Source organism: Pangasianodon hypophthalmus, chromosome 16 (genome assembly GCF_027358585.1).
Source record: "Pangasianodon hypophthalmus isolate fPanHyp1 chromosome 16, fPanHyp1.pri, whole genome shotgun sequence".
Taxonomy (NCBI): domain Eukaryota; kingdom Metazoa; phylum Chordata; class Actinopteri; order Siluriformes; family Pangasiidae; genus Pangasianodon; species Pangasianodon hypophthalmus.
Genome location: NC_069725.1, coordinates 22905570 through 22928606, shown reverse-complemented (window position 1 = coordinate 22928606; position 23037 = coordinate 22905570). Strand labels below are relative to the sequence as shown.

Sequence of the window (23037 nt, the reverse complement as noted above, 5' to 3'; positions counted from 1 at the left end):
GACGGTCAGGTGATAATGAACTCGGAGCTCTCAGAGATGGAGACGGTCAGGTGATAATGAACTCGGAGCTCTCAGAGATGGAGACGGTCAGGGCGATAATGAACTCGGAGCTCTCAGAGACGGAGACGGTCAGGGCGATGAGGAACTTGGAGCTTTCCTAGACGGAGACGGTCAGGATGATGAGGAACTCGGAGCTCTCAGAGACGGAGACGGTCAGGGCGATGAGGAACTCGGAGCTCTCCGACACGGAGACGGTCAGGGCGATGAGGAACTCGGAGCTCTCAGAGATGGAGATGGTCAGGGTTGTGATGAACTCGGAGCTCTCAGAGACGGAGACGGTCAGGATGATGATGAACTCGGAGCTCTCAGAGACGGAGATGGTCAGGGTGATGAGGAACTCGGAGCTTTCAAAGCACACAGTTAACAGCAGAGAGATATTACACATCTGTATAAGCTCTCTGTTCTAGCGCTTGACATAGAAACTCCAGCAGAGGGACAAGCTGGAGAAACCTTAATGGTCCAAGACTGAACCATTTTTCCCTTAAGAGTGACATATTCTGATTTTCCAAAAAGTTGAAAAAGTTTGCACCTTCATTTAGGCATATATTCTTTTTTTCTTCCTGTCATCTCCCTCTTTGGAAGACAAAGACTGGTAACAATATATAAAGTTATGTTGTTGTTTTTTTTGGACTATTACAGTCACTCCAAAGAGAGGGAGACAAAGACAAAAAGGAAATGAATAAAAAGGAAAAGAAAAAAATAACAGTGAAAAAAATGAACATCAAAAGAAATGTTACAAGTAAAAATAAAAAAAAAAAATAAGAAAGGAGAGAGAAAAGAGATGGAAAATATTATGCACATGCGCATGTGCCCGTCAACAAAAATGCAATTTTTAGTAAAACAGGAATGGAAAAAAAATGTAAATAAGTAAATTTAAAAAATAAATTAAAGGAGAGAATGCAATGGGGAGGAAAACTCTAAAAAAGTAGAGTCTTTTTTCTCTCTTGAAGTTAAAAGACAAAAAAACAAACGCAGCTTGTCATGTTACTGAGAGAACACAAAAACGTCGACACGTCTGTCCTGAAGACGTCGGAAAAGTTACACTTCTGACTGTTACAAAGCGCTGACACTGGAGACTCCTTCCACACATATTACATCAACATCTCCTTACAAAAAACTTCACTATGTCAACAGTTACAGACATTTTTAATCAGATTATGTGAAGCGATCACTCACAAGTCCATGAACAAGTACAACAATATTATTAACGTTATTATTAATATAATGCCTGTGATTTACAGCTGCACTACTGCTGGTACAGAAAATGAATCAGCATCTCGAGAACTGAACTGTATAAATTATTTTAACTATTATTAGACCGATTTATTTGGAAGCCAGTGAAGAAGAACGCTGATGATGACAGTACTCAAGTGAGCAGGGAATGACTACAGAAAGTGTGTTGAAAGAAACCGGAGGGCAGAACGCATTTGTAGAGCTTTTATAGGCCTCCTGATTGAGCTTAATGACACGAAGGGAAAGCCACAGAGGCTCTGAAGGAAAGAGGCAGTCTGCTGTGAAACCGAGAGAGGGTGTTGAAATGAAAGCGTTCTGCTAACAGATGAATCACCGGACCGTTCTCTCTCTCTCTGTGTGTGTGTGTGTGTGTGTGTGTGTGCGTGCAGAGACATGGCAGAACATCAACACAAGGACCTCTCTCTTTTCACCACCTTATAAAACTGCTCACAGCAGTAACAGATCCAGATGAAGCTCTTAACCTCCAACATGGGAGAGAAAACACCACAAAAACGTCTGCTTTATAACAAGGACAATAAGGACGGGCTTTATTTATCACTACGCTGTCATGTGTGTGACGTTCAGTGATTGTTCCTAATAAAGGCTCGAGTATAACGGCACAATAACTAGGCTTGTGCAACACTGATTTTTCCCCCGATTGTCATTTTGCATTTTAAAATATCGCAATAAGAGGAACATGCTTTTATCCAGAACTGTTAACAAAAAAGATAAGAAAACGAGTATTTCCAACATTTCAGGTTTATGGAGAGTCAGGAGTGTGTACGTGTGTAATAATATGACCAGCTGTGCAGTCAGATACTGTGGCTGGTAGTACAATATAACCAGCGATAAACATCACTGGATATCGTGACAACGTAATATCGGGTAGGTGAAGATATCATCATTATATTGCACAAGCCTAAGCCTGACTAATCCTAAAAGAAATTATAATCAACATGTTTTCTGTGCTTGATGCTTTTTTCTGACTTTCGACATAAGCAAGTCAACATTACATTTCAAAACGTAGCTTTTTTGTTTAAACCACAGCACTGCTGAATTCTCGATTCTGATTAATTATATTAGGTTTACATTACTGCACGTGATCTAATATGTTATTTCTACAGTAACACAGCCAACACAGCTACACAATCTAATATTAATACTAATACTAATCCAAATAAAAACACGTTCTTTAACAAACTAACACGTGTGTAATTGCTGATATGGGGAAGTTTATTTAATAGTTTTTTGGAAGGAGTCTCCAGTGTCTGCGTTTTGTAACACTAAGTTTTCCACCACAGTAAAGTCTTCTGGTTTCTCCGTAACATGACGAGCTGCTTTTTCTGTTTCTGAGAGAGACAAATAGAGAGGCTGGTTATAAGTGATAACATGAACTAACTTTTTTGTAATCATTCCACAACATTAAACTGCAACGTATAAAAGTGTAACATGTTCTTTCATTAATAGAATATGTAATCTTTAGCAAATGTCTGTAGTATAAGAGGAATAAAACACTTCAGGATGTGCTTCAGGGTGGTAAAAGTAATTCCCAGCTCCGTTGTTGATTATTTTTCCTATAAAAGCATGTTTCTAAATGTTTTATTCCTTACTTAACATAGAAGCAGATGTGATGGATGGGGTTTTAAATGCAATACTGATTTCGCAATTTGTTTTCAGACGTTGGCTATTGCTAGCAACAGATAAAATAATGGAAACATAATCGTCGACTTTAAGTCTCAAGAACAACAATAAGACAAGTGTTCAATTCGATCAAAATGTTATTTATTTAAGAAATATATAGCGAATGCTTTTGAAACTACTTAAGATGCCATTTGTTCACAGTAGTATCGAAACATACCTCACATAAAGAGCTGCTAAATCTCCAACTATCCAACGGCAAACTTAAAAAAAAAAGAAAAGGCAGACGATAGGTGCCTTGATGTGAGGTTTAATACAAGCTCAGGCAAAGGAAGGTCTTTAATGAAAAGTAGGATTCCTTTCGACAACCTCCAAGTGTATGAAGGCTGATATCCTCGACAAAATCACCAATTGTTGTCTGCGTTCCCAGAGGCATTTTCAGCAGACGACAGTTCTGGAAATATTGCCAAAGCCCTAACTTGAAAACACCACGTGTGAAAAAAAAAAAGCTTCAGAGGATTTAATGGGAAACGATGCGTCAAGTTCAAAACATGAGACTGTTGTATTAGCATGAAGAACAGGACATGAATCATCTCATGTAAGGCTTTGGGAGGATTACCAGACGCTTTTTAACCAAGGAAGCCCCACTCATCACTATTTGGAGCTGGAATGTTACCAGTATGCCATTGGAGGTCTTTAACAGAACCAGCCAGCAGAGATGACAGGAAAATGCGCAACCACGTCTCCGTGTCTGTCGCCATAAGCTACCCTGAAATCCCCAAACAATAGAGCTTCAGAATATCAATCCGACAGCTTCAGATCTACAAAGAACAGAGGAAACGCCCGTGTTTACTTTTCTAATTGAGTAATTGGTCAAAGCTCTGATCAAAGTTTAATAAAAATGTTTCAGGTTTCAAAGCTGGAAGGTTTTATTGCTGATGCACACAAACAGACATTCAAAACACATCGGGCCAAAATCATTCAACGACAAACCAAAGCGCTACTTTTCTTTTGTACTACTGCATAAAATAAAACTTTTAAAATGTTTTTGTTGAATGAAATTTTATTCATGTTAAATGAAATATTAAATAAATCTTGAAAAACTACAAGGTAACGGAAATCACCATCACAAAAGTAGTATCTTTTGTACCATTAGCATCTTTTTTTTTTAATTTTTTTTTTATACCAACAGTTGAAGTGTGTACCTTTAATATCTTGTGCCAGTACTACTAGTTTGTGCAATGAGCATCTTTTGTACTATTAGTATGTTGGTATGATATATGGTATATATAGTACATGGTATTAATATTTTTAGTTTGTAACATTAGTATGTTTTGTTCCAGTAGTATTAGTCTGTACCATTAGTACCACTAGTTTGTAATATTAGTATGATTTGTGTCATTAGTACTAGTTTGTACCTTTAGTATCTTTTGTACTACTAGCACTAGTTTGTGCCATTAAGTATCACTGGTACTATTTGTACTAGTTTGTACCATTAGTACTAGATGGCACCATTAGTATCAGTTTATGCCATGAGTATATTTTGTATTAATATATTTTGTATCATTAGTAGTAGCTAGTTTGTACCATTAGTATCTTTTATACTTTTGGTATGTTTCGTACCACTAGTACTAGCTTGTTCCATTAGTATATTTTGTACCACTAATTTGTATAATTAGTAACTTTTATATCATTATTAATTGTTTGCACTGTTATTAATAGTATCTCTGAAAACTAGACTATAAAAAAGCTGACTTGGCTGTATTTCCTTAAATCTTTGCACCGTCTTCTTCAATAAATGAATAAAACTGCGATCAGCTAACGTGAGGTTCGCTCAGTGTAGCAATGGCAGCTGCTCGGAGGCATACGCTGTGAAAATGCAACAATGCTAAATCCCTGGCTAAGGTTAACCGTTTTCAAATGTCAAGAAAAGCTTTCTGTCTTAAATGAAAGCTGCCCGACTCTTTCAGCAGAGTTTGATGCTGCGACTTTTATGACACGCTCGGGGGAACTGAGGCTAACGGGCGCTCGCTCTCTCTCCTCTCCGCAGGTGCCAATTAGCCTCCCGCTCTGCTGCTTTCTGCTAGTCACTAAAGCGACTTTAAGAGGGGCCAACATGGCAATTACAGCAAGAGTGTTAGCCTGATATTTTTAGGCGTTTCCTGTAGGACCAAACCATAAAATGACTGGGTCTGTGTGATCAAGGCTGCTAGCTGTACAGAAGCAGGGTTCAAATGCCACACACTGCACTATATTATATGCTAAAAATTAGCATTTCAGAAATAACTGGCTCCATTCCGGATGTTTTATAGCAAACAGGTAGATTCAGAAGTCTTAACATGAAAGATGTGATGTATAACGGTGGCTGCAGAAACCACACGCTTACGAAAGAGACCTTTATAGGCTATATTGGCTTTAGAGGAGTTCTCCACCACAAAACACTAACACTGTTAATAGTGAATGAACAAGGTCAGCTAGCATTACATAAACGCTAATAAATTCCCTGTTCGCCTTCACAGCACACTGGAACGGGAAGGAAAAGTACAGGCATCATGTGCGTGCGATTCAGGACATATTTGGGGTCATGGTGTTCACAGTTCATACTCATTTCAAACTGCTGTGTGACATCAGGCCTATCATGAAAAGGTTAGTGGGTCAGGTTAAGATTCACACAGCTCCTCTGCTTTTGACATCGCTCCTCTAAATGTCATCATCACCGTGTCATCTCCGTGCGCTTAGCCGTCACGAAGCGCCGTTTAGTTCTGCTGCAGTTGAATACTCCGAGTGTTTTCTGCTCTTTACTAAGCAGATTAAAGCATTTCCTTTCATTCATGTACTACAGCGCCTCGGAATGTAAACACTCGCAGTCTGTAAACACACACATTAAACCACGTAGCAACACACATCCATCCTCGATGGCCTGCGAAGTCATGTGATGTTTCTCTTTAACCCGTAAACCCAGTCCTATAAAGTCATGCAATAAAGATGTCAGAAAATAATCAGATTTAAACAAAAAGGAATCAAAAAATAGAATCAAATCAACACTTACAGAAAAGTCACTTCACATGTGAAATTTATGAAATTTATGAATTTACATGAAAAAAATATTCATAATTTTCATGCATATCTTTTCATGTGTCTTTACAGGATTCATTCATTTTAATGTGATTTTCCACGACTCATTTTTATCACATGATTTTTAATTCACATTTTGATTCACATTTCATATCAATTTTTTCCCTGATTCACTTTCGGCGTGATTCATATTTTCATGTTTCTTTTTAAACATGACTTGTTTTCACCTGATCCATTTATTACTACATGTAATTTGTCACTTGATTAATTTATTTTCACTTGTGATTTTTCCACATGATGCATTTTTCAATCACACGTGGAATACTTATGATCAAGTTGGCAGTGGTGAACTCTAATACTGTATGCTTTCCTATCATATAGCAATCACGTTGTTTTAATAAAAATGTGATTAGCATGCTAATCGGGTACTGATCGAGACCTGAGGTGGGCAGGATGATGAGTGAGCACCCATGTTGGGGATTGGATTAGGGCTCGTCAGAGTTTTCCCTCTAGATACGAAAACCATCAGAACACCCACCACGTACCTCGTAGAGTTAATGGGAAGCGAGTGAGTCAGATGCTCAGCCTAGAAACCAAAAGCGATGCTCATGACTCCTAATATGTGGTCTACCAACAAGAAGCTCTCAGCACTTGTTTGCCTGTAGAAATGCTGCTTTTTTGGAGCTAATTTTTTTCAGAGCAGGCCAGAACATGAGTATTACAGGCATCTTTCAGAGGGTCTAATGAGGAACAGGCTGAGGATGAGGTGAACAATGAACTCCTCACATGCAGATGTTGAGAAAGTGACCGAAACCTTCACGAACGTTTACTCGGTTGACAAATCAGGCTGTCCATGCATGTGCATGTGCGTGTTTTTGTGTATATCTGGGATCCTTTCAGGGATTTGTTTGTCAAGCTGCCCTGAAAGAAAAATGCAAGTCAATAAGTTTAACCCAAATTATTCCAAGAATTCCGTTTAAAGCACCACAACAGACAGAAGGAGGCTGAGAAAATTAAAAAAGCCCATCCCTCAGGCAGGTACTGCACACGCTCAAAGTGAATCCCAGTGTTCAGCACAGCTTTCTAATTACGCAGAAATCACGAGTCAACGTGTTCCATGTTTACTGATCAGTATTTTCGCTAGCCAAAACATTTCCAGTTTTGAATTCGCTCCACTACAACTACAAACGGCGTCTTTTTTACCAGTCTTGACAAAACGTTAGCTTGTGAGCTTGTCATATCTTAACCGAGCCTGTCTGCCATTTTACATTATTATACAACATATTATTACTCATCTGGTCAAGCAATGTTTACAATGGGATTTCACGCTGCAACCTTCCAATCATTAGCTCAGAACCTAAACCTCTGGCATTCCCTGGCCTTCCTTCACATTAATATGAGAAGCCGCTCCAGAAATAACCCTTGACCACAATCCCAAATAATCCAAACTCACATTATTGGGGTTTGATGGTTAAATTGTTATTTGTGTAAGGAATAAAACAAAAGAGTGTGCTGTTACAGGGAAAAATAATCAATGATGTGAAGTGGAGTTACTGTTACCAGTTTCCAACAACAGCAGTGTTTTATTCCTCTTACACCACAGCAAGTCTGACGTTTTTATTTAAAGAAAGAGCAACAGGTAATACTTTTTATTTATTTATAGTTGCATTTAAGGTTGTGGAACGTCCATGAAACAAGTTCGTTCACTTACGTTCTAGCAGCTATAAACATTCACTTCTCTCTTTCCTCTCATAACGTAAACGCCTCTGTCCTGAAGATGTCGGAAAACTTAAAGCTATAGCTTTACCGCTGACACTGGAGACTCCTTCCATAAATGTTATATAACATGCCCTCACAGAAAACTTCACCATATCACCATTTTAAATCTGATTATGTGGAGCGTTTGCTGTACAAGTTCCTGTGAATGAGCTGTTGCTATAGAAACGATAACATATTAGAACATGGGCATTGATATAAACATGTGCATCTAAACGAGCTGCTGTTCTAGAAAATTAAACACTGTCTAAACAATCAGATCAAGAATTCAACAGCGCTGTGGAATAAACAGAGTTAATCAGTGCTGAGTGGCTCATACGAAAATGTGTTGAGAAATTTTTAAGTGTATAGTTAATTTACTTATAGCTATATACTCTTAGTGTATAGTTATATAGCAGTAGGTCCAGCAGGATGAACACACTCGGTCTCTGAAGGCAGAGTGTAACGTAGAGCAGTTTTCTCTGGCAGCGTCGAGAGTGTGACTGTAACAGGAGTCAGGTTATCAGCACAACCTCAGAGTTCACAGGAGAGCCTGTGTTTTTCTTGAGCTTGGTACAACAGCTCTAAACATTGCCCCATGAGCCGTAGTGATAACACACACACTCCTGCCTCAGCGTGAATACCCTGGCTTAAGGAAATCAGCAGCTGAGGCAGGTAAAGGATGAAGCAGGTGCTGCGACATAGACAACATTTTGCATTTTTAAAAGATTTGTTAGTGCTCTTGGCGTATCATCATAGCTATTTCACCAGTTACGATAATGTAACAGGAAAGAAAACTGATTATCATTATTCTAGCAGAAATCCTATTTTAGCATTATCAGATCGCCAAACAGAAGCTACTATTAAAATAAATTGCACAGTCTCAGCATTAAACATTGCTGTTTGGTCAGAAGGTGTTAATTTTCTATAAGGTTTACGTTAATCTGCTCGCTCTAATAAGTTGTTTCTATAGTAGCAACTAACACAGGGACTTGTATTTGACATTTCATTTGACATGAAATGGTCAAAAAAGTGTAACTGTTAATAAGAAGATGTTTTCTATCAGGAGACATTGTTTAAGATTTGTTGGAAGGAGTCTCCAGTGTGAGTAACATGACACGAAGCATTTCACTTAAAGAAAGTGTGAAACAGAGAGGCTGGTGAGGGAGCGATTATTTACAGCTGCTATAAGGTAAGTGATAACAGGATATTGCAAATGTTTCACAACATTAAATGTAACTAAAACCAGACAAAAAATACAAGAAGATATTCCTTAATTAAAAATGAAAAATGTAATCAGTGGCAAACTGCTGTGGTATAAGCAGAATAAAACACTTAGGGACATGCAACATCAACATGTCATTGATTATTTTCCCATAACAGCACATCCTGAAGTGTTTTATTCCTTACTAAATAAAACAGATAAGATATTTTTCAGGACTGTAGCTTAAGAAACAATATAATGGTTCTCTAAAGGCATCACAAAGATTGAATTTTCTGGTACATTAATTTAACATTACATGTGTGTGTGTGTGTGTGTTTTTTCAGAGCAGATCACGGAACAGGGTAGATCTTACACCCATGAAATTTCCAAAAATAACTTACCATGGTGCTTATTTTTAGTGTGAATGTTTATGGATACAGTTTCGGGGTCGTGGAGGAAGCTGGACACGAAATGCAGTAAAAGAGCGAAATAAGAGGCTCATCTAGCAGACCTTGACGAGGGACTGAAAATAGCAGGCTGTCGGACACACTCAGGATTTTACAGCCACACGCGAACGTCCGTGGCCACATGAGGAATGAAGGGAAACTATAACACGTATGAGTTTCTCCTGCAGTGGCTAACATAGCATGCAAGCCATAACTTGTCTGGAAAAAACGGGCTTTTTTTTTCGTGCAGTGTAACAGTTGCACACAAACAGTGTTTGTCAATTTTTTTTTTGCAAAAAAACTGTTAAAACAAAAAGAAATAACTGATTTATTTTAGTAACAGAATTCCTTTATGAACTATGGAAATTAGATTTTGGCTTTTTATTGAAGCCATAGTGTTTCCACTCATACAACTCATTTTTATTAAACTTGTCATTACAATTTTACAAGCTGACATTATTTACCAGTTCATTTGTTTTTGAATTGAAGTTTAGATTAAACCCATTCAACTCCAGTCAAACAGGCTGATATAACTGCTCAATTATAAATATAATCACTTAATAATAATAATAATAATAATAATAATAATGGGTGGGTTGTGATTTCCACCACTGTAAATAAATATATATTTTTTAATCACAGACCCCCTGGTTATACATCACGTCATGGACACTTTGACAACTGTGTGTATATAATATGAGTTATATTGTGTGACTTGCTCAGAAAAGTTCATCAACAAAAAAGTGCCTCCTAGTGTCAAATGGACAAAATGCATACAAAGATGAGACGATCTAAATCCATGTTTATCAAACGAAACCCCAGTTTGTGTCATTGATTCAGTTCATTAGTATCTGATCGTAACCAAACCTGAAACCTCGAGCCTACTAACTGCACATCACACCATAAAGTGTGCACGTATACGTGTATATATCTACAGCACTGTCGAGTTAACATTAACTGTATCTACCTTCACCAGTCATTGCTCCATTTTGTTTCTGTATTATACTCAGAAGACTAAAACGAGCATCCTTTATAGATTCATAAAAACGTCTAACATCAGCAGCAGCAACACAAGTGACAATGTACGCTTGTAACAAACTAAAATGTAGCTGTATCATACAACCTACTTGCACTCTTTTTTCCATTTTATTAAAATATTAAAACACATTTTATATACAATTTTTTAAAAAACTAACTCATATACTGCAGTAAAGCGTGTGTCACTCGCTAATGTGAACACAGGGTGAAAGACTACACAATGTATTTGCTTGTCTAATCCCCTCTTTCCCTGGTCACTAACCTTTGGTAGATGATGTCCTTTAGCCACAGTCAATACTGTGCTGTAGTCTTTCCATTTTTAAAATAATGGATTCAGTGTCACTCTGTAGGACGTTTAAAATTTGAGGTATTTTTACCTGATTTTTTCATTTTAGAAACATTTTCATTTTACAAACAGGTCTTTAGGTTCTTTATCAAACTCTGTGTTCTTCTACATGGCTTGCTCACACAAACACAAACACACACACAAACACACACACACAGGTGAACTCCATTCAACTAATTATGAGATGTCAGAACTAATTTAGTACTTTCACAGCAATGGCGGTGAACACTCATACCATCAAACTTTACATTTTTAAATTGTAAATTAATTGTAAAATTTAAGATAAGAATTAAGATAAATTATAGATAAGTTAAGATACAAGGACATGAACAGGAGCTGAGTGAGAAAGACAGTTTTGAGGGTTAGAAAAGATGGGATTGAAGCTCCCTCTATAAGGCCATTGGAATGCTTTTGTCTGATTTGAGACAGTTTTTCATTTGCTTTGCAGTTTCGTCTCTTTAGCCGAGCTGGACAGTTTACCACGTGGTCAACCATAAACTTTATAACTGCCACCTCAAAAATGCACACCAGCTTTAAGCCGGAGACAGAAGTTAAAGTGCTCAGAGACTTTTCTTGAGTTCTGGGGATTTAAACTGGGACGGGAATTGTGAGTAACTTAACACAGACAACATGTATTTATATTTCCTCATGTAGCAGATCATTTTCTCCAAGTGAGACAGAAATCCTGGGACTGGATCTCATAACCTTCTGATCACATTAACCTCACGCCCACATCTCACTCTGGCTTCGGTGTTTAATCTCGCCTGGATACTGCAGAGCTGCTGCTCCAATCAGAAAGACTGGCCTGGATTTCTCTAAGCTTCGTCACAATGTCTATGTTAAAAATGTCATACAAATAAAATTGAATTCATGAAATCTATGAAATCACTGTGCCACCTTGGAATTCTACCTTTATTTTGTGATTTTAAGATTCAAATTTATATTTCTTTTATACATTTAAGCATCTTCTATTTTGGTGTAGAACTTCTCATGTATATTCAGCGGCTCTTAAATAACAGCTCATTTTAGCAAAAAATAAAATTACAATTTAAAGATTTAACCTTTAGACTTCTTGATGGACTTGTTCTAGATGACATTTATACAAAACGTCTATAAATCACACCCCCATTTGTGGTCTAAATTGCTAACGTTCGAAAATCTTATCATCTTACTATCTTAGCATAAGGGATGTACTGTTAATCAGGTTCAACTTTTTCATCCATCTGTCTCTAAACCCCGCACTCCTACGATGGCGTTTTAAGGCGACTGTTTAAAAAAATAAAAACACAAGATTTTGAGATAGTTGTAAAATGTAATGTATTTTTATTTTTTTTAAAACAATGGCTCTAAAATGCCATCATCCAAATTATGACGATATTCTCCGAGTGCCAAGTAAATGCTAGTTTTAATCAGTTAGCATATTTGTTTTTCTTAGTAAAAGTTACAAAAGATAGCGTCGCATAACACAACTCGTTTTCTCTAATTTTACCCACATGTCCTTCCTGGTTGGTCTTAGTGTGAAGATATTTGAAGAAGGTGGTATCTGGACTTAGCAGAGAAAACCAAGAGTCTAATTTCTGACTAATTTCTAAGTCCTGGTTGCATTTCTGGTTCAAAAATTGGATTTTTTTTTTTTAATTTTTTTTTACCCGAGACAACATGGACTAGTGCTACATGCCGAGCTCTAACCCAACCCTGGTATTAATAACGAAAATGCACAGAAACAGGAAGTATGTGGGGTCAAATATAAAGGTGGACCGGCTCTTGCAGCTGCAGCAGAGCTTCTCAGCGAAGGACAAGCTTTGAGTTCAAAGTACTACCACAACCCAGAGGACGAGGAAAAAAAAGCTGGTTGCAATTGCCGTTAGCCTTGAACCAATCGAGTGTTTATTTTACTATCACTGTCTCCTAGTAATGCACATGTTTTTGTGTGAGGGTAGTTTAGCAGCAGTTTGGATGTTGGATAATCTTCAGTCGTGATGCCAGGTCATTTAACAAAATCAGAAAAATCAGTCAGCAAGTGTATCATGTCCAATCTGTTAGGCTTCTAAAAGCTCTCAAAATGGTACATGAAGCATAATCAGGAAGTCTGTGATTTTTTTTTTATTTAATTTTGTTACAGCAATGGAAATAACAACCCAGCGCCATCTATATTTATTATTGAGTTTCTATAGTTATTATCTGGTTTGATTGGCCACGGCAATTAAATAGGTTTAATCCAAAGCCCAATCACTGAAAACAAATGCAATTAAATCATTTCATGAAATAAATCTGTGCTGAGAAGTCTGTGGAATTTATTCTACAGTTAAAGAGTACATTTAAGTACCCAGGCTTTTAGATGAAGTATTTTTTTATAGTAAAAAAAAAAACAAAACATAGTTAGGCTAATATCCTGTTAGCAAAGCCTCAGGTTCTGGTTTTTGGTACCTGCCTCATAACCATAACTGTAATAAAAATACCGAACAAAATGGACACCAAAAGCAGCACATTGCGAGCTAGCAGACGTTCAAAAGAAGCTGCAGTGCGAGATCTCCGCTGCGTACAAGGCCATTGCTCATGCCGACAAAAGAACAGGGCAACTTCATCGAGTGAAAGGCAAGACAAAGCAAACAAACCCCCAGGCGGAATAAAGAGGGAGTGAGGTTGTATTCGGCCGTCCCCTCCCCTCTCCGTGGGAGTCTGCAGTACCAGTTTGGCCTTTTCTGTGCTCTCTGGCACGCCTGAATCAGGCCACTGGGTTCGCTTCCCACACAGAAAGCATCCTGTAGAGGCTCAACTACGACGCTCTCTGTGTTTCTGCATCTGTCTCTGTCTCCAAGCCTTTCTAGCACTTTCTGTGCAGTCTCTGACTCTCTGTCTCTTGCGGCTCTTGGTCTCAGGGTAGGCGGGGAGATGGAGCAGAGGTTACACCAACACACCGCTGCAGCGTGACACATCGTCACCAGCGGTTGCCGTGGTGTTGAGGTAGTGCACTGCTTCCTCGCTCAGTTAATTCCTCCTGTATCTAATCTGCCTCTCCAGCCTTCTCTCTGCTAGACAACTACTTTATAAACATCTTTTTACCACATTATCAGTGTATTTCCCCTCAACTGAGTAATCAGGAAGCACTGAGAAACTGTCTACAGCTGGACGTCAGAAAAACATTCCCGCTCACATGTTTCTAATCGGGCTTATTTCCAGGTGGAAAAAAATAGCCAGGTTAATAAGTCCTAAAATACACAAAACACTTTAAAACGTGCTGTAAGTGGAAAACAATCGACGACGAGATGGTGTGATGAAGCAGAATTACTGTTACCACCTTCAATTTTATTCCTTTCCACTAACAACATGTCAGTATGTGTTTTATTCCTCTTATATCACTGCAATATGCCAAATATTAACATTTTCTAAGTCTTAAAGAACAGCAAGTACTTTTTATCCGTTTATAGTTACATATAATGTTGTGGACCGTCCACAAAACAAGTCCGTTCCTGATATCATTTTGTTATCGCAGCTATAAACAGTCGCTCCCTCACCAGCCTCTCTTCCTTCTTTAAGCTAAAAATACAAAAAAAATGCATCCACAAAGTGCAAAGTTCCATAGACTCCTTCCATAAACAATAAATAAACATCTACTTACAGAAGACTTCACCATATCAATGATTACATGTTCCTGCATTTGTTTATTATTAGGCTTAGATTATGTGGAGCATCCTCCATACGAGTCCCTGCGTACGCTGTTACTATAGAAACGATAACGTATTCGAACCTGTGATTTGCAGCTGCACTACTGTCAGAGCTGCTGTCATAGAAAACTAATCAACACCTTCTGTTTCTACACCTGTAGAAATCAATAAATCAATTTCAAAGATACATGATTACATGATATTGGCATGCAGTGGAGCTGGCTAGTTTCTTCTTATCCAAGTCTTCTGTTTATGTTTTTCTGGCCCTGAAAGTTGCTCCGCCCCTTTTTGCTTATAAGTCAGAATGTTTTGGCAGAAGTCGTGCAGTTATTTGGGGGAAACAGAGGGCTTGTTATGTTTTCACTACAATTTCACTTCATCTCACGGACAGCAGGTGGTGCTAAAACTGGCTAATTGCTCCTTTAACATAATCGCTATATGCTATTTTACAGTATCGACACCAGCTCTCCTTCTCCTCCATCTGTTAAAACCACATGGCGAGTCTGCATCAGAGGTGTATAAACAACCAAGAGGTTTCTTCGAGAGTTGTTTATCAGCCTCCACATTTTGAAATGACTCACTTCAAACATTTTTGGATGTTAGGTCAAACCTTGGCATTCAGTTAAAGACAAAAGTACGAGATAAGGTACAACAGAAAAGACCACTGAAACACACACACACACACACACACACACACACACAGATCAGCACAGCATGGCTAAACAGGTGCAGCCCATGTCAGCCAAACACCACAGCGCGGCTAACATCACCGCTCGGCCTTGTACTCCGCTCGGTGGATGTTGTGGAAAACGAAAAAGAGGAAAAGTGGTTCAAATTGCAAAATGTAAATATTGAGTTTTCCCACAATGGGAAGTAGACCACCCAAGATGCAAACATCCCCCCCTACACACACACACACACACACACACACTCCGTCCATGTCAACGGCTGAGGGGACAGCTTTTTTTGCTTTTTTGTGTGTCTGAGTGTGAACCTTCACCATGTACCACACACACACACACACACACACACACACACACAGATGAATATGCTTAATCCTCATCCATAATTTACACCTTACTCCAAAGAAGAGATGGGAAGTTGAGTGCAGGACAATGAAGTGTTGAGGACAATCTTTTTTTTGCAGAAGAAGCGTATACTTTTATTAAAAAAGAAAGAAAAAGAAAAAAAGCACACGCAGGTAACTCACACTGTTTCCGAAAGTCTCTGCTGAAACTCTGCTGATGAGCGTTAACTGCTTGGCATTATGACGCTAAATGGGGTCTTAACTGTAAATATATATGCTCAAAGTCAGTGTGTGTGTGTGTGTGTGTGTGTGTGTGTGTGTGTGTTTGTGTGTCATGCCTCTCCCTGAGTAAAATCTTCATTCTTTGATATTAATGCAACAGTGAATCATATCAAGCTAACAACAGCAAGAAAAACACACTTTCCCAATGTGCATATTCATTTAAAATATATAAAACCGATCATTATGCAGTAAAACGTGGTGTTAGAGCTGGGTGATGTTAGAGCTGGGTGATATGATGATACAATATCCTGAAAAATTCTATCAAAATACACTTTTCTAAGCAAATGTGTATATCGCAATATGTTTTTATTAAGTATTTTAATGTTTAAATATATAGTATATATCTATGAGGAACTCTGATTGGACAGAGCTGATTTGATGTTAAAATGTTGTAAATTTTTACAGAATTGTCATTTGCCGTCTTTTCAGTGTTAAATAATTGAGTTTTGTAGACTTGAAATAAAAGTATCCTTAAATGCAACATTACTGTTATACCGTGATGCATATCGTGTGTGTATCGTCGAAATATCTTCAAGTATCGTGCAAAGATTTTTGACTTTTGTCACTTCATTCTAAACATTCTAAACATTCGTACACATCACTCATCACGTAATCTATTTCCTGTAATTATTATCAATAAAGTAACAACAAGCCGCATTGTGAAAGAGAATTCACCTAGAGTTACTTTGAGCTCTTTTAACCCTTTCATTCTCAGTGTCCTCACTTATAGAGTGTCAGTTTGAGGCTGCTTTTTTTTTATGAAAATAAGATTTAAATCCCCACTTTAATTCAACACAAATCATTTTCCTGATTTCTGTTTCTCTCTAGAATATTTCTCTGGTATATCTGTACCAACGTTCTACACGAAATCTTTAAAATTTTATAATTTTGTGCCAAACTCCAAGGAACAATTTGTTTTAAAAATATAGCAGTAAATATAGCCATCTTAGCAAGTGAAAATATCAAAAGTATTTTGTATTTTCTTTTATAAGATTACCACAGGTAAAATTATATGATTATTAAATCCATTCTAGATGATTTTTACTAAGTGCAAACTTGAACTAGTTGTCTTGTTTTATCGGAAGATCATTTTGGTTCTTTCTAGAAATAGGCTAAAGTCTTAAAATTTGAAAATTTATCTGCCAATAAATAAAATAAGGAAATTCCAAGCTTGAAATGAGTAAAAGCATCTAAAGGCTGAATAATCTTATATTTGATTTAAAGCAGACTCAAAATAACTATTAAAAAATAAATTTACCAATATTCAAGACATTTTCATTTGCTAAAATATCTTTTTTTTGCTCTAATTTTGGTCATCAACATTAAATAGTTTAGACCTGAATGTTAACACCCTAATATTTTTTTTTATTTCAGGTATAAAGTTTTTTTAATTTATTTTTTTTAATCATTTTATACTCATGGGATTCCAACACATAGACAATCCACGTTAGCAACAAAAAGCCAATTGAAAATTTCATCTGGATTTCTAAAAGAGAATTTATTCATGAAAGGCATGAGCAGGCTGACAAAATGATGTCAAGGCGCAGAAAGTGTTCAATGCACTTAACCACACTTTTAAGAAATACTCGAAGAAATACGCAGACCTGCCAACTCTGAAGAGGAACAATGTGAAGAGGGGGAGGGCGTAAAAATGTGAGCAGTAAACAGTAAGAAAAACAACGCTTTCACACATCGGTTGTCTAACGTCTCTCGTAGAAATCATGAAGTGTTTCCACACAGCCGACATTTTCACTCTTGATCTGCTTCTTTTCTGACAGAACAAACAGCGTTTTAATCACTTTCTAATTATCATTAGCATTACAGTTATATAGAAAGTGTTAGATTTGACACTTCGCTGTAAACTTTTTCTGGCCAAAATTTTCAGCCAATTTTCTCTTTTGAAAAGCTGCCAATTTGACCCTTTTTTTTTTTTTTTTTTTGCTTGTGACATCGCTAATAAATACAGTTCACTGACATTAACTATGTACTTGTGCAACGTTAGCTAAGTTATATATAGATAGATTTTATTTCACATTAATGAACCTTAAAAGACCTCTGTTTAGAAAAGCTAGGGCTGAGAAAAGCATCTTTCAAACGAGAAAATCGAGTCGAGACGAGAGAACCAGAGACCAAAATTTATTATTAATGTGAGATGAATGAAAGGGGGCGGGGCTTCCAGGGGGTCAGAGAGTTCAAAACACCTATGCAGCTGTCAATCATTCCAGATTCATAAGTCGATCTGGTGTTTTTATTGGGGAAAAAAACAGAAGACAGCTCTTGTGGGGTATTTTTGAGTGATGTTAAAATGCGGCGGTCCTACACAATATGAGTGAAGCTCTGAACACAGTAACGTGGAGGTTTGTATGTTTAGGAGGAACGTTCACCATGTGCATATGTGCCTAATTAGTAAAATAATTGGAAAATAACTTGTTAAAGAAAGACTTTCACATGAAGCACACTGCAAATCCATCTTTTCTGTAGCAGACTCTCCTATCAGCTTCATATTTGTGTCATCCTGAGAAGCATCAAAGAGCAAATGTGCATGTTATTCAGCCTTATGGAGACGAGATGCCTTCACAGTTAGTCTTTTGAAACATGTGCTGAAATAAACTGGCTTCTAGTTAAGTAATGAAAGTGCTGTAAAGTGCAACAGTGCAAGTTTTCTAGATGAGAGAGAGACATCAGAAAAGACAGTCCATACTTGTGCCATCATCGAAAGGATCAAATCTACAACACAAATGATTGTTATTTAGACTTACATGCTTAGAAGCACTTTTACCTTTAAAACAGATACTGAAATGATACTCACAGCTTTTCTGTGAGAAAAACGAAACATGATACAGGCATGACCTGACAACTGCGCTTTTAAAAATGTTATATCAGAGAGCACAAAAAAAAAAATAAATAAACAAATAAATAAAAATTCAAAATGCAATTTGCAAGTCCATCCTGTAATTAAAGGCTGCAACACTTAAATACACTTTAATGCTTTAACGTCACTAATAGCTGCTCTAAAACGTTTAATATGTGAGAAGTGGACATTGGGAAATGCATCAACTTTCACAGACCTGCTCATTGCACCCTCTTTAACTCTGACTGATGTATGCATGGAGACTCACATATAAAAACTCGTACACTGAAGGCACCCGCTGTTTCAGAATGTTTTCCAAGACAACAAGGATTACAAGGTAAAATTCAGCTAACTCCACAAATGCATCTGGATTTAATCTTTCAGACAGATGCTTAAATGAACAGGCTTCTTGTAATCAGCACAGGAATTAAATCGTGAGAGCTGTCAGAGGAAACACGCACGATTTTTCACTTACGGCTGCTTTAAAAAGCGTGCCAGTGGAAAACACAGGGACTTTTTCCAAAATGCTGAGTGGATTGCACAATGCAAGTCCATCCTGTAATTAAGGCTGACTGCAACAATCCATGCAAGACATTTCACTAATAGCTGCTTTAAAAAGTTTTCTAAAGGAGAAGTGGACATTTGGAAATGCATCAGCTCTCTCAGGTGCACTTTCTGATTTTATTAAGAAACGGGATTGATGTATGTATATGGAGGATGAACATAAGACAAGACTTTTGTTTCAAAATGCGCACCGCAAATCCATCTTCTCCTGAAGCCTGCAAGGTGTACCGAGCGCGTGCCAGTCGTTAATTCATTCTCAGACACTAAAACGCGGGCGCACAGAAGAGAGGATGGGAGGGAGAGAAGGACAGAGAGAGGGAAAGAAAGAGAGAGTGGAAAAAACTTTCACCGTGTGCAGATCGGCTGAGGGATGCGGTGGCCGGCTGCGGGACAAAGGCGAGCAGGGTGCAGGCCACCAATCCGGCGCAGGCGCGCGCTACCGCCTGGAGGAACATCTCAGCGCGCGCGGAGAACCAGGAGACCGATGAAGAGGAAGAGGAAGAGGAAGAAGGACCAGACTTTTATCCCGGGTCTGAGTTTGGAGTTCAGGCTCAGGGACGCTCGTGCGTGCAAGCGTGGCCGTTATTCCCTGCGCGTGGATCCTCTCCGTTATAGCGTCCGGCTCGCGAAAGAGGAGCGACCACCGCGTTCAGCGCGAGCACAGGAGCGCGCGTCACTGCTCATGATCGCCTCCGAGCCGTTTGTATGGGAGAGAGGGAGCGGAGAGAGAGAGAGAGAGAGAGAGAGAGAGAGAGAAACACCGAGGAAGGGGGAGGAGAGAGGAAAAATCATGCACTGATCCCGTCTCTCTCTCTCTCTCTCTCTCTCTCTCTCCCTCCTTTTTCCCGGGAGGAATTCACAATCGCCCCAAGTGGGGGTTGCCATGGACACGGCTTCCGTGGGCGCGAGAGGTCAGACTCTCCGAGACCGCGCGCGATCAATGGACCTGACTCTGGAAGACCAAAAGGCTCAAAAACATCCCTAAATTTATCACCACAGTCTCACGTTGATGTCAAGTTGATTTTCAAATGTGCAATAGTTTATTTTTCCCTCTTTTCTAGGTACAGGTTACCTGGAAGATATACAGACCATGATTTAAAAACAAATAAACGAACAATGGATTAAGTCGTAAGCATTAATTTGGTGAGAAACCCCGTTTGGAAAACCGACTCCCGTCCGGAACGCTTGTTTGGGTTTGGATTAAACTCCTGTCACTCAGATTATGGACATTTTATGGGCCACTATAGATTCTGTGGGCGGAGCTGAATGAACATGGGCGGGAATTATTCAAATGTCGAACCAACCTAACCCTTAGAGACGGTTAAAAAAAAAAAATTAATTAATTAAATTTTACCTAATGCACCTTTAAAGACAAGGGGTAAAATTAGGGTAAGGAGCAGGGGGTTAGTGTTTGTACATTTGTACCTTTTAATGCACAATTAAACAAAATCTTGTTTGAATGTCTATAAAATTCTCTGTGAAGTTTTTTTGGTGTTTATCCCAAATCTGAAGCACGCTACAAAGTTCATTTTGTGCAAAATTACAAGAACCACAAATGTACACAAGCGTATTACAAGAACCACAAGTGTTATTAATAGCACTCGGGTACCCTGGGATGGATCGGCATCCTTTCCTTTGTTTTTGCGTTAACACATTCTACCACAGATATAAGAAGACGTGCTGTAAAGAGAAGGGAAAGATGAGTTCAAGGGTTCTGAGGAGACAGTGTGTCCATGGGGAACCTATGGAATGAACATGGTTTGAGGACGGGGGCCCAAGAAGGCCTTAAATATTTGGAGTAATAAAAAAACATCTGACTCTGAGTGACACTTCCTCTATGAACTGTGAAATGTAGTCAAACATGGTGGAACAAACTCGGTGGTGAGCAGCTAACCTGGAATTGCAGGTAACTGCCTAAAGGGTTCTTCAAGAGTTCTTTGGCTAGTTAAAGAGGATTTCTACTTGGAATCTTTCCTGAAAAGGAATTTCCTTGGCATAGGGATTTAAGAGGAAACTTTACGTGACCAAGATTCCCAGATATCTGTTTAATTTAGCTTATTAAATGACTATTTGTTTGAACTGTTAGCTGACTGAATGGGTTAAAAACACCTGTGTGACTAGTTAATTTGTAGATAATTTGTAAGTAGCTCCAAATAAGGAGGTAACTAATTACAGAAAAACAAAAAATTAATTTGCTGTATTTATGGACTGGTTGGCGTTCCACATCAGGGCCCACTTTACAAATCAAGGGCCTTTTGTTTTTGTTTCAGTTGCCTCACCTACAACCCCAGTGTGTCCCCCAAACATTTTAGACTAGATTAATATACATTTTAGAAATACACACTTTTTTAAAATTTTATTTTTCATCCCACATACACACATGGATCTGCAGTCTCTGTGAGCTCACTTCTTATCTCTTGAGAAGGCAAACTTTTGAGTTCAGTCCTGAGTCTTGTCTCAGGCATCAAACACAAACTTCAGGTAGATCTCATAATGTGGTAAAACATTCATTCATTCATTCATTCATTCATTCACCTTTAGTAAGCACTTTATCCTGGTCAGGATCATGGCGGATCTTAGTGCCTATCCCGATAACACACAGCATGAGGCTGGAATATACCGCGTACACACACACACTCCCACCTAGGGGCAATGTAGTGTAGCCAGTTACTTTTTTTTTTAATTTGTGTGATTTTTTTTATCACCTCAGACTTTATAAAGTCTTCTTGATTAGTCTATCTCACTAAAAGAACATTTTCTACAATGTGTTCCCAGGAGGAACCATCTACTTACATTCATTGTCCAGTTTCTCAGGTAAGGGTTTTGTGTTTGCTCGCTTGCAGTTACCCGGACATCATTTTGGAAGTGAATCTAAAAAAAACATGCATTAATAGACAGAAAGATTTTTTTGTTTTTGGTAAAAATTGATTAAAAACATACTTGATTTCTGAATTTCAAATGTTCAATCTTACACCGTTAAGCATGACATTTAAACCAAAAAATACAGTTTCAGATCATTTGGAAACCATGAAATACAGTATTAGATTATCATTTGGAAACCACAAAATTCACTTTCAGTTCAAAATTCAGTTTCAGATTGTATAATTCAAATTCCATTGTTTTTAAACTGAATTGAAATTTAAATAGAAAATTGTAAAAGTATGATTCTATACACATCTCTGTACAGGTTCTACCCTGTCCATCACTAGAAACAACCATGACCAAATATTATTTGAGTTGTGGTCCATCAGTCCTCCAGTGTATCAGGCACACAGTAGGTTGAGAATCTGCTAACCAAAACTTTTGAGTCAAGTGTAAATCATAGTGACCCCTAGAGGTGATCATGATCTCATGATGCAGTGATTGATTAAAGCATGATGTCATTTCTACAGAGTTTAACCTTTAATTGATGTGGGTGTAACATTTATATATATACACAAACTTTTTTTTTTTTTTTTAAGTTCCTTCATTATCTCCAGCTGGGTCAGCAGTCCTACTTTGCTGATTACATGCTGGTGCTGAATCACAGAGCAAGGCTTTAATCTCTAGCTTTCATCATTGACAGAAAGAAGAGGCCTGTAAACGTCTGATGATATGAAATTACATGCAGAAGTAATCAGTGTAGGTAATCTGCTGAGGATCGGTAGTCATCCAGATGATCTGTCTGAGAGTGTGTGTGGGTGTGTTGGAGGTCAAGAAAGAGGATGAAGAACTACGACAAGGATAAGAACAGACGTTAAAATTCACTGTGAACAAGCCTGAATACAAGATGGCTTGCTGTTGTTATTTGGAACGTAGCTAAGAGCTGAGTAAGAGCAAAACAGACACGGGCTCCAGAACATGAACCAGAACT

General features: G+C 38.1%; 1 protein-coding gene across 3 annotated transcripts in view; it reads right to left on the bottom strand.

Moving 5' to 3' along the window:
- scube3 (signal peptide, CUB domain, EGF-like 3) overlaps nucleotides 1-19985 on the bottom strand; it is a 92433-nt gene extending 72448 nt beyond the window's left edge. For 2 of the 3 annotated variants that reach the window (XM_026920077.3, XM_026920078.3), the window contains exon 1: nucleotides 19534-19984. In XM_026920077.3, the coding sequence (XP_026775878.2) occupies nucleotides 19534-19639 (106 nt within the window). In that variant the 5' untranslated portion in view covers nucleotides 19640-19984. Of the gene's footprint in view, nucleotides 1-19533 lie in introns of all 3 variants that reach the window. The other variant, XM_053240739.1, reaches the window with a different exon arrangement.
- Between the last annotated feature and the right edge of the window lie 3052 nt (nucleotides 19986-23037).